Source organism: Helobdella robusta, assembly GCF_000326865.2.
Source record: "Helobdella robusta unplaced genomic scaffold HELROscaffold_9, whole genome shotgun sequence".
NCBI lineage: Eukaryota > Metazoa > Annelida > Clitellata > Rhynchobdellida > Glossiphoniidae > Helobdella > Helobdella robusta.
Genome location: NW_008705512.1, coordinates 5,189,986 through 5,202,185, shown reverse-complemented (window position 1 = coordinate 5,202,185; position 12,200 = coordinate 5,189,986). Strand labels below are relative to the sequence as shown.

General features: G+C 34.8%; 2 protein-coding genes across 2 annotated transcripts in view; one reads left to right on the top strand and one right to left on the bottom strand.

Annotated features, from left to right (window-relative positions):
• HELRODRAFT_156211 (hypothetical protein) overlaps positions 1–7,270 on the bottom strand; it is a gene marked incomplete at both ends in the record, with an annotated part of 8,178 nt that extends 908 nt beyond the window's left edge. The window contains 23 exons of the mRNA XM_009033369.1: positions 471–637; positions 904–973; positions 1,386–1,543; positions 1,633–1,637; positions 1,819–1,917; positions 2,056–2,119; positions 2,221–2,334; positions 2,431–2,541; positions 2,727–2,814; positions 2,900–3,117; positions 3,447–3,533; positions 3,645–3,802; position 3,874; positions 4,178–4,267; positions 4,576–4,614; positions 4,724–4,830; positions 5,052–5,114; positions 5,264–5,354; positions 5,592–5,708; positions 5,859–5,926; positions 6,108–6,317; positions 6,679–6,763; positions 7,199–7,270. Of these exons, the coding sequence (XP_009031617.1) occupies positions 471–637; positions 904–973; positions 1,386–1,543; positions 1,633–1,637; positions 1,819–1,917; positions 2,056–2,119; positions 2,221–2,334; positions 2,431–2,541; positions 2,727–2,814; positions 2,900–3,117; positions 3,447–3,533; positions 3,645–3,802; position 3,874; positions 4,178–4,267; positions 4,576–4,614; positions 4,724–4,830; positions 5,052–5,114; positions 5,264–5,354; positions 5,592–5,708; positions 5,859–5,926; positions 6,108–6,317; positions 6,679–6,763; positions 7,199–7,270 (2,282 nt within the window). The remainder of the gene's footprint in view (positions 1–470; positions 638–903; positions 974–1,385; positions 1,544–1,632; positions 1,638–1,818; positions 1,918–2,055; positions 2,120–2,220; positions 2,335–2,430; positions 2,542–2,726; positions 2,815–2,899; positions 3,118–3,446; positions 3,534–3,644; positions 3,803–3,873; positions 3,875–4,177; positions 4,268–4,575; positions 4,615–4,723; positions 4,831–5,051; positions 5,115–5,263; positions 5,355–5,591; positions 5,709–5,858; positions 5,927–6,107; positions 6,318–6,678; positions 6,764–7,198) is intronic.
• A 359-nt stretch (positions 7,271–7,629) lies between these two features.
• HELRODRAFT_189969 (hypothetical protein) lies at positions 7,630–10,271 on the top strand (the record flags this gene model as incomplete). Its single annotated transcript, XM_009033368.1, has 5 exons — positions 7,630–7,807; positions 8,086–8,428; positions 8,701–8,786; positions 9,122–9,379; positions 9,491–10,271. 4 exons carry the CDS (start codon positions 7,630–7,632, stop codon positions 9,355–9,357), a joined length of 843 nt encoding a protein of 280 aa, XP_009031616.1. The 3' UTR covers positions 9,358–9,379; positions 9,491–10,271.
• Between the last annotated feature and the right edge of the window lie 1,929 nt (positions 10,272–12,200).

Sequence of the window (12,200 nt, the reverse complement as noted above, 5' to 3'; positions counted from 1 at the left end):
TTGTGTGTGTGTAGAAATACTTCTTTAACAGGAATGCTATAACAACAAAAAGCCCAAATGATTGCAATAACAACAACGACAACTGTAATTACAACAATAGTAATAATAATAATAACAACAACATTTATACCATTATTAATATTAATTAGGTTAATTAACTGCGCAACCAAATTACGAATCAACCACACGGTATAGAAATAGAGCAGTCATAATTATCATAATTTATTAAAATTAACTAACTAACTAAGTAGATATGACGTCATGAATAACAATGGGCGATAATAAGAAAAATTAGTAGAGGAAGATTAAACATAGTCTTTCAAATCTGTTGGGTGTTATTATTTTTACGAAAAGAATGATTGGGAAGAAATCACGTATTGATATAAATTCATCGTCATCATCGTCGTCATCATCATCGTCATCATCATCATCGTCATCATCATCATCACCATCATCGTCATCATCATCACATGCCATCCCAAACGGTTAGCTTTCCGTTGGAAAACATGAGATTTTGCGTTGGGAGTATGCTGTTGTTGTTGATGACGTTGTTGTTTACCGAAGGATGATGATGTTGTTGTTGTTGTTGTAGTCTCGTGGTTGACATTTGCTGGTTGAAACTGTCTGACGTCATTTCCTGGGAACGTATGTGTGTGTGTTTGTGTGTGTGTGTGTGTGTGTGTGTGTGTGTGTGTGTGTGTGTGTGTGTGTGTGTGTGTGTGTGTGTGTGTGTGTGTGTGTGCTATATGATCAAAGGCAAGGTAATAATAACTATTTGAAATGAATTGAATAATACGAATGGACAGATGATATAAATGACCAATTAACGCAAGAATGAAAGAAAGAAAGAATGAATAAATGAATGAATGAATGAATTAATTAATTAATTAAAATTTTATTCACCTGATTTTGATGCACGAATTTCAACAGGTCACTGGCCAATCTCCTATTAGATAGCGCCAACTCTTTCAAACTGATGTGCAAAAAATTAACCAATCAATCAATCAATCAATCAATCAATCAATCAATCAATCAATCAATCAATCAATCAATCAATCAATCAATCAATCAATCAATCAATCAATCAATCAATCAATCAATCAATCAATCAATCAATCAATCAATCAATCAATCAATCAATCAATCAATCAATCAATCAATCAATCAATCAATCAATCAATCAATCAATCAATCAATCAATCAATCAATCAATCAACCAACCAACCAACCAATCAATCAATCAGTCAATCAATCAATCGACCAATCAACCAATCGACCAATCAATCAATCGACCAATCAATCAATCAATCAATCAGTCAATCAACCAACCAACCAAACAACCAACCAATCAATCAGCCAATCAGTCAACCCGACAATCCACCGACCTATCTTCTCTACAGAGCTTGTTATCTTGAATCCTCGCGCACACCTCCTTGTTGAGTTTCCTATCAAACAGCGGAACCCCAAAGCAGCAGTCCAACAGCAGCCAATCATCTTCGTCGAAATCGTCCTCCCCACTGACGTCATCAACGATACCGTCACTCTCCGTAATCGCATTACCGAAACCGTTACCGGTACTGGCCACTTTTTCGCAGCCGCTAATAGTAGGATGGTTGTTATTATGATCGCCACCGGTGCTAGCGAGTAGGGATGGGCAGGTGTCCGTAACTGGAGTCGGTAGGTCGAACGGCGCTTGCCCTCGGTATATTTTGTCGGTCGAATCCTTACCGCAACGGTCGTCATCGTAGTCGGTACTGGGGGCGTAGTCGGACGAACGAGTGGCGTGGTTGCTGTTGTTGTAGTAGAGTCGGCGGCCACCGGTTTTCAGCATGGTTATGTAGCCGCAAGTGTGTTCGAGGTCAATACACTCGTACAGGCGTTCGATGCTTGTGTGGCGCTCTAGTTTGCTGCGTTTGTCTGTACGTGTGCGTGTGCGCATGTGCGTGTGTGTACCTTTATATGTTTGCATCTAAGTATGATATTTTATTATTATCATCATCATGGTCGCCATCATCGCCATCATCATTGTGGTCATCATCATCAACGTCAACATACCGGCTTGTTGCAGGGGGAATGGAATATAAACAGTTTGACCGTCCTTTTGATCTGCACCGTGCCCCTAACGAACAAAATCAATAATACAAACACTCTCACACACACACACACACACCCACACACACACACACACATGAACACACAAACGCACGCGCACACGCACACCTGTACGAGAATGGCGGAATGAGAGAGTGCATCGTTGAGGATGAGGAGGATGTTGGAAGCTGGAATGATTGAAGGATCGTGGCCCCACGTCGCTATCAGGATACGATCGAATTCCTAGTAATGATTACGATGTAGGTGATGATCACACACGCACACGTACACATACACACGTACACACACACACACACACACAAACACACACGCACATACTTGTAAGACTTTTGGCAGTTTTCTTAGTTTAGTTCCTTTGGATAGCAGTATAGATGGCGGACCATTTGACGTCAACGAGTATAAAAATAACTTAAACCAAATGGAATTCACCTTTTGAATGAATGGATGAATGAATGGATGCATGAATGAATGGGTGGATGGATAGATGGATGGATAAATGGATAAATGGATGGATAAATGGATAGATGGATGGGTGGATGGATGGATAAATAGATAGATAGATTGATTAATTGATAGATGGATGAACAAATGAACTCCCCGAATACGAAAATGACCTCTGGAATGGTTGGACCGAGATGGTGGGGTATGTTGTGGCTGACGGGTCTCACCTCATTACTCAATGGCGCCACGGAAAACAACAACCTGTTCATGATAATGATGACGATGACGACGATGATGACGTCATCAACGTCAAAACGACAACGTGACGTCACATCACAGCACTAACGAATAATTTTTATTGAGAACTCTGCTACACGTGGCGGCGTCCAGCCCGAGAAGACTCTCGCACCTGAGAAGGTCAAGGCCCTGACCTTGACCCGTGACGTCATCCTCATTTGAGGAAGTCACGAGGTTACGGTTGTGACGTAGGAAGTGGACTGTTTCGCGCAGTGTCACGGCGTGGTCGAAGTAGCGCTGGGCCTCGCCTTCAGCTACCGTGTCCACCTGTGTGCGTGCGTGTGTGTGTGCGTGTGTGTGTGCGTGTGTGTGTGCGTGTGTGTGTGCGTGTGTGTGTGCGTGTGTGTGTGGTTGATTATGCTAATAATTTAACCAATCACCAATCAATCAATCAATCAATCAATCAATCAATCAATCAATCAATCAAGCAAGCAAGCAATCAATCAATCAATCAATCAATCAATCAATCAATCAACCAACCAACCAACCAACCAATCAACCAACCAACCAACCAACCAATCAATCAATCAACCAATCAATCAATCAACCAACCAACCAACCAACCAACCAATCAACCAATCAATCAATCAATCCACCTTTTCCAGCTCAGCAAGGAAGCAGTCAAGAGACTCGTCACTCAACTTGCCCACTTCAAACATCGTCACTGCATGACTTTTTAAACCCTGGGGGAATGAAAAAAACCTCCTCATCATCATCATCATCATCACCTTCTTCACCATCCTCACCCTCTTCATCATCACCATCATCGTCACCATCATTCCAACATTCCTAACGGGTGATAAATTTCCCATCATGAGAAAAGCGGTCAAGGTAGAATCGAACATGAGGGCTATCCTCTTCATGTGACCACTCCCGACCCCACTTCCGCTGCTGCTGCTGCTGTTGTTGTTGATGCTGCTGCTGACACCCAAACTTGATAAGCTGATGTTATCTGCCAAATAATTTCAACCAATCATAGTTCGTCACTCAAAATTTAGAATCCATTTCAGGCCAATCACGAACCCTCGCCGCCGGGTACGCTATCGGGAGAATTGATCTGATTGGCTGGCTGATCTGCACCCGTCATTATGTTCGACCAATCGATCAGCAGCTGCTCTTGTGTGGGCCTGGTAATGATGATGGTAGTGAGTGATCAGGATTGTAGAAAATAGTGGCACCAATACTAGAATGAAACATAGAGCAAGAAATACAACAACAGTAGCAACAACAACATCAACAACAACAACAGCAACAAGGTCAACAACAACAACATCAACAACAACATCAACAACAACAACTTCTTCGTGACAATGTTAGTCTGCTCAACGGTGTTCCACGACTCATGTAGCACATCCAAGTGTTGGTCGATATTTTTCTTCCGACCAAAACCCAGCCTACAAAACATTGAAACCGCATTCTGTTGGGAAGAATTTGTCGCTTACGTTACGTAATGTTTCCTGCGGTGCAATGGTTAAGATGCTTGGCATTGCTGTTGTGGTGGTCGGGTTCGATTGCAAGGTGATGCCCGCCTGTTACTGTTACCAACTTTTTCACACAACCACTTAGTTACTCATTTGTTTATTCATTCATTCATTCACTCATTCATTTAATTCATAATTCATCCATTCATTCCCTCATTCATTCATTCATTTACTCATTCATTCATTAATTCATTCCTTCCTAAAAAAAATCGAATGAAAAATTGAAACATCAACAAAAACACACCTTGACGAGTTGTAAATCAATCTCTAAAACTTTAGCCAGCTGTGTGGGGAAGTAGGATGATCATTATCATCATCATCAAAAGCAACATCATCATCATCACCATCGTCATCATCATCATCATCACCATCAAAATTATCATCATCATCACCTCGGCGATGGAGGTATGTTCGTCTATGGAGACAAAGATCTTATATAGAAGTGTCTCGAAGTAATCACCCAGGACCCTATTCATCACGAAGCCCTCTAGGGGCGGGACTATGAATAAATTATTATAATTAAAACTGCTATTACTACTGTGAATAAATTATTATAATTTTAATTGCTATTACTACTATAAATAAATTATTATAAAGTAGAAAAGATTAAAAAAAAACAAGAAAAAATTTACAAAAAAATTAAAATAATAATAATAATAATGATATTAATAATAATAATAATAATAATAATAATAATAATAATAATAATAATAATAATACCTATAATATGATCATCATCATCAATGGGTACGTCCAGGTATATAAGACCTTTTCTGTATAATCCTGCGCGCGAATAAATTAAGATAAATAACATTTACAAAATTACGAACACATATACAAAATACTACCGCACGCAGACCAGCGTAAAAATTGCATAAATTAGAACGCATTATAATAAATTATGTTAATTTATGTTAATTAGTAGCTTGGACCGTGCAAAACGTTGAAGTCGAGGCTGGCGGCCACTTGGGGTCCATTGTCGATTATCCTGTCAATCAACTTCTTCTCATCAGCCGAGCAGATCTGCGTTGAAATTTTGAGTTTCTTTTTGAGATTTCAGTTTATTTTTAGTCTACTTTTACTATTTTTAACATCATAATCATCAGTGTTGTAATCAGTTTCATCATCATCACTACCATCATCTGGAAGTTTACATGATTTTTAGTGAATATTTCGACGGCAACAACAAAATCTTCAACGCCATCATCACTGCATCATCATCATCTTCATCATCATCACCACCATCATCATTATCATGACCTTGATATCCTCCTCGATTATGTACCCGTGATGGACCACCCACCAGGGTTCGATGAGGACTGATTCGACGGGCTGCCGAGGTAGCAAATCTTTCAAGGGCTTCTTTCGAAAAAATTTCTGCAAAGGTGGAAAAGTTTTTTATTTTAAGAAAAAATTCATTTCTACACAGACAAAAGAATTCAACTTTTGTTTTAAGTTGCTTTTAATAATGAAATATAATGTACATGATTATGTAATTAGGTTAAGTAGCGAAAAAAGTTGACCTACTTTAGAAGAACGACATTGGTTCATGATGTCAATGTACTGGTTTCTGCCTATTGCCATTAGTCTTAAACCTGAGTAAAAATTGTAATAAAATTAAAAGTTATTTCTTTATCTACCCATCCATCTATCCGTCTATTCATTCATATATCCATCCATCCATCCATCCATCCATCCATCCATCCATCCATCCATCCATCCATCCATCCATCCATCCATCCATCCATCCATCCATCCATCCATCCATCCACTAACAATCAGCAGCGGTGAAGTTAGGCAGAGAGTCATAGCTCTTCTCCTGAGCCATTATATCAGTCATGATGTGCGTGTAGTAAGCAAATGGAGTGATTCGTAAGCCTTTCACTAGAACATCAGACAGGTGGTACGGGTACAGCATCAGGTGCTCTCGACTGTACTTCAGTAATTCCTCATAGTATTTTCTCTCATCTTTCTTGATAGTTCGAACTTGGGGGTGGATTAGAGATGGTTTGTATTAGGGTGTGGTGTGACGAGATTTGGAAATTAGGCGATGGTGGTCATATTATGTGTTGTGTATGTGTGTGTGTGTGCGTGTATGTGTGTGTAATAGTAAGTAGTAAAAACTTGATCAGGTATAGTTAAAGAAAAATGTAAGCTATGAAATATGTGTGTCTGAATTAAGAATATTTGATTGGAGTTGAACTGTGTCTAGATCTGACAGAAGTGATTAAGTGATTGAAATGAAATAAAATTATTAACCAAAATTTAATTTTTTAATTTATCTTAATTTATCTTCCAAGTCAATTTTCAAGTAGAATAAAATTGAAAAAAAAATTGGTATGCTTACCAAGGTTGCCTTTGTATCTCAGCTGATTTTTGATGCTGTAGTTGATGGCAAGTTTGTCGTACTCTTTCGAAGAATTGCCTAAATTCTGATTTACAAATGAGTAAAAATGTCAAGTTGACCATGCATTGCAAGTATAAATAAATATAAATTAATTCATAAAGAATAAAGATTAAATATGAAAAAATCAAAAATACATTTTTAGGCAATGAAAAAAAAAGGGAATTAATAAATAAAAAATGCCATATATATATATTATATATATTTGTATTGACATTTGAAAATTAATACAAATTTTACTAAAATTTATAAAATTATTTAAGAAATTAAATAGTTTCAAATGATGAAAATGAAATGAATGAAGTTGTTTTTTGTAATAATTTAAAATTTTAAAAATTTGACATTTCAACTATTCATTTTTATTTGTACTGAAACATTTAATTCAATCAATTTTAAACAATTACTAAACTAAAGTTAAATTAAATTAATTTAATTAGTTAGTTAGTTAATTGAATAAAATCACCTGTTTTAAATTCAAAGGTAGGTTTGCCCAAGCAATGTTCTTTCTAATTGAATGCTCAATTTCAATGTTCATGTTTGCCTAATACTAATTTAATTAATTATTTTTTTCACCAAATATTTAAATTAAATTAAATTGAAATTCATTTGAAATAAATTTTTTCAATTTAGTTTTTACTTTAATAAGGAAGGAAATTTAGGGAAAATTTATTGAATTTTAAACAAATGTCCTGAAAATTTAAAGGCCAATTTAAATACCAAAGAAGCATCTAATTTTATATTTAATTTCAAATCTTAAAACTTATTTCTAAATATCAAAAAACATTTTTTCACTAACTAAAATCACTAATTTATAAATACAAAAGTTTATTTCATGCTAAAAAACACAAATACTTAATTATTTAAATCCATTTTTAAACATCTCATGAATAATTAATGAGCAGTGACGTATTTGTGAATTTCTACATAATAACAGATCTGTCTATTTTTAAAGTTCTTGTCCTAATTTTCTTAACTTTCGGATATATTTTGAACGAGAAATTGGTTCCTGATAACTCGGGGGTCGGGATGTTAATGAGTGCCAGCGAGGCAATTACAATTACTGAGAATTTCGGTCCGTAAACGAAGGAAAAGAAGAAAGGAATGCCGTCATTATCAAACGCTGTTAGGTACAAAAATCGTCTTTCTTATTCAACCGGAAGTTCCATGTTTTGTCAAAAATTTTCATTAATTCGTTTTATTTTTCATCGACAAAATGGGTTTTTTTGATAATATTCTCGATAAATATCGTTTATTAATTTATTGTCATCTAATGTGAAATATATGAATTAGATCGTATTGCAATTTTTAAAATTTCAAAAAATTTTCTTCTGAACTTCCGATAATAAACAGGTTGTCCGGCAGACGATGCGTCATCAGGCTGGGTGCCAGGCCTCGGCAGTGCTCCTGATGTGCCCCACACCGAGTTGTCTGGTCGCAAGGCAGAGGGCAGCGGTGTGGGGGTCCAAAAAGAGCCCCCTGTCAGGAATTTTTCAGAGTTCGACAGGTCGACGATGGGTACGATGGTCAGTTGCTCGCAGATGGCGCAGAAGTTGATGAGTGATGCTCGGAGTTTGTGTTTTGTGGTGGCAGACAAGACGGGTTTGCAGGATGCCGTTTGGGACAGCGTGCTGATTGGTGGGGCACTGCTAGTTGATGTTCCTCTCAATGTTAAGCCCGAGGGCTCCAGAGAGAGGTGGTATAAATAAAATAAATGAAAACAAATTATTATTCTTTTGTTTTTGTTTGCTTTTCTTATGACTATTTGTAATTTTTCATCAGGGGTTTCAATTTCTGTTTGAATGGATGAATAATTCTTAATTTTGAATCATTAACACGAATTGTCATCACAATTTAACGCGTTTAAAAAGTTCACAAACAAACAAACAAAACATTTAACTGTGGATCTGTTTTGTTTCAATCCATTTTAAAAAATTTTTATTTGAAAATAATTTTATTTTCCTGCAGTTTCATGATGCTGATAGAGTATGCAGAGAATATTCTCAAGTGCTCACGTGTTGTTGCCTGCTTCAAGAAGAACAGATCTGATCGAAGTTCTATCTTTTTATTGTTTTCTCACTATTTTTAGACTATAAATAAATGGCTAAGCACTGAAGATTCATAAACTTTAACCAAATTTTATAATAGTTCATTCAACATTCATTGGTTTATTGCTTCACTCATACATTCATTCATTCGCCTACATTTTCATACATGCATTCTTGTATTTTACTCTCTTGTACTGAATGATTCATTCTTTAATTAATTCATTAACCCATATATTTGGTTATTCATTCATCCATAGATTAATTCAGTCACTAATTTACTCATCAATTCACTCATTAATTCACTCACTCTTTAATTCACTCACTCACTCGTTCATTCACAGATATCTTGATCAGAGCTCTAATGCACTTTGGGTTCAGTCTAGTATCTCCACCGTCATCTATGCCCACACCAGCAACAACATCAGTTAGCAACAACATCAACAACAATGCCGACATGATGTATATGTCTTGTGCATTTGATGAGGATGATGATGAAGAAGATGATGATGTCGATGATGATGATGATGATGATGGTGATGATAGTAACGTTGTCGTTGGCCAGTCGGATGATGATTAATTCCTGCGGCATAATATTATTGGTCAGTTGATATTTTAGCTGTTTGTTCTTTGTTTTTCGTCATTTTTTTATAAATCTGTCTTTGTTTTTTTTTTTATTAAACTGACATCGTTATGTTTTTTGATAATTACAGATAATTCGTCCTGATGTGTTTTGAAGGAAAGAAGTGAATAAAAGAATGAAGAGAGAGAGAACGAAAGAAAGAGCCAAATGATTAAGAAGAATGAAGAGACAAACAGTTGATATTTATATATTCACATATTTACCAACATTTATGACGGATGGATTACCTTTATGCTATGCTGTGCTTCGGTGACTCTTATATTCTTTTTATATAATTTTGTCTGACCAACAATTATTCATTTATAGATATATATATGTTTATATGAACAGGATATATATGTGTGTGTGTGTATCCGTGTGTGTGTGTGTGTGGTTGTAATTTTATATATTTCTTTATATATATACGATTTTAATCATAATCACATTCAATTGAGTGTCTATCATTAAGTTTAATTAAATTAGTACTTTTAATTACGAATTAAAGTAATTGATAAAGCGTTTGATAATGACGGCATTCTTTATTATTATTATTTTATTATTATTATTATGTTTTTTTTATTATTTCTGTTGTTATCATTCTCCGAAACTGCATATATAATCTTTGGTTCTGTGTTTAGTAGTATTGATAGCCTAGTAGTCTGAAAAATTATTCTTTTTATTATTATTGTTATTGTTGTTATTTTTATTTTTCCTGCTCCAAATTCAGATATAACCGTTTTCTTTAATAGTAATTACTATAATCAATCATCCAATTGTTATTTTATACATTCACAATTTTGTCGTGAAATAATATGTACTAGCATCGAAATTTCGTGTACTAGATTCACTTTTAAAATGTCTTCCGGTACTAATTTTATAAGTTTTACTACTTAGGAGGACGCTTAGTGCAATGGTACAATTATTGAGGTGTTTGCCGCTATAACCGGGTTCAATTGCAAACTCATCCCAGCCTATATTTCACCTTTTTACGTGTGTTTGTCGTCAACAACAAGTTAGAATTGTAATATTGTTACTATCACTGATGCTACTACACAATGGATGGTACTAGAGTTGTCGTCCTTACTGCTACTACCCTTAATTCTTTCTATTTCCTATATTATTACTACTTTACAATGGTTGTTGCTACCAGCTTGCCTCTATTACTATAATACTTATATTATTACTGCTGCTACTACACGTACTTCTACCGCAACAGCTGCTGCTACTACACGTACTTCTATCGCAACATCTGCTGCTACTACAACCAGTAGTAATATTACTACTAGAGCTAATAATATGTGAAAGAATAGCCAATGATAATATACTACAGTTGGCAATACTTGAAGTTTGCCGATCTATGCTGAATATTGCTGAACAATTATACAAAGTTGTGTTTGTGCGTGTGTGTGTAATTTATTTGTTAAGTTAAGCAAAGCAAATAAGCTGACTTAAACAATGAAAGGTAGGTATGCTATGTCTGTGTGTGTGTGCTTGTGTATATGTTTGTGTGTGTGTGTGTGTGTGTGTGTGTGTGTGTGTGTGCGCGCGCATGTTCACGCTTGACAGAATTTTATGTTGTCGAGACCGACTGCCTTTTTCATTTTGCCATTTCATCGTATCTATTTTAATCGCTTGTTAGTTCATTTGCTGCTTTAATTTAACGATGGCTGTTTGTAGATTAGATTGTTGAATGAAAAGATTAGAGAGAAAGAGAGTGAGACAGAGATGAAATGGAATGAGAGAAACGAAGAAAACAGAAGGATCGAAAAAAAATGACAAAGTGTTATAGTTGTAAGAAAAATTAGAATACTATAATGATTGAAAGGAATCGAGAGAAAGAGAGGGAGATAAAGAGAGAGAGAGAGAGAAAGAAAGAAAGAAAGAAAGAGAAGATGAAAGTGAAGGAGAAGACAAGAGAATGTAAAAAAAACCTTCAGAAAGAGAGAGAGAGACAAAGAGAGAGACAGGAGAAAAAATATAAAGAGGGTTCAAAACATTATAAAAAAAAGAGAGAGAAAGTAAAAGTTAAGAGAAAGGGAGAGAGAGAGAGAGAGAGTGGTGTCGGATTCCTATTGGTAAGCCTTGCTCTAAGCATCCATTGTGAAATAATTATTTAACTAATAAACTAAAATGCTAACTAAACAATTAGGCTAAGCAATTATTGTTGTTATTATTAATGTTGTTGTTTGTATTATTGTCATTTGTTATTGTTGTTAATGTTTTTATTATTGTCATTATTATTTTACCTACAAACATCAGAGATCTTCATAGCTAGACTGTCATTTCGTTTCATAGCTTTAAGGGCAAAAAATTGTTGGTTTTAATTAATTAACTAATTATATAATTGTATAATTAAATATTTATTTATATAATTAGCTGTTTTCTGTATTTTTTCGAAAATAAACATAAGAATAAATTAAGTTAGTCCTTAATTATTTTATTCGTTAATGATTAACTGATTGAGTTAATGATTAATTGATTGATCAATTAATCAATTAATTGATCAGTTGGTTAATTGACGAGTTCATTCACTTCAATTGATAACAATAATTCGTAATTAATTAATCAATTGATTCCTAATTGATTTTTATTACGTCATTCTCACAATAATCAAGAATTAATCAATTATTATTTTATTATTAATATAATTATTTATCATATTCATAACAATAACAAATAATATTTTTTATTATTATTGTTATTAATTATTACGTAATATTTTATAACATTCTTCACAGGGTTTAACAAATTATTATACCAGATAGTGTTGCTAATTTGTTTGATAACATCGATATGTACTA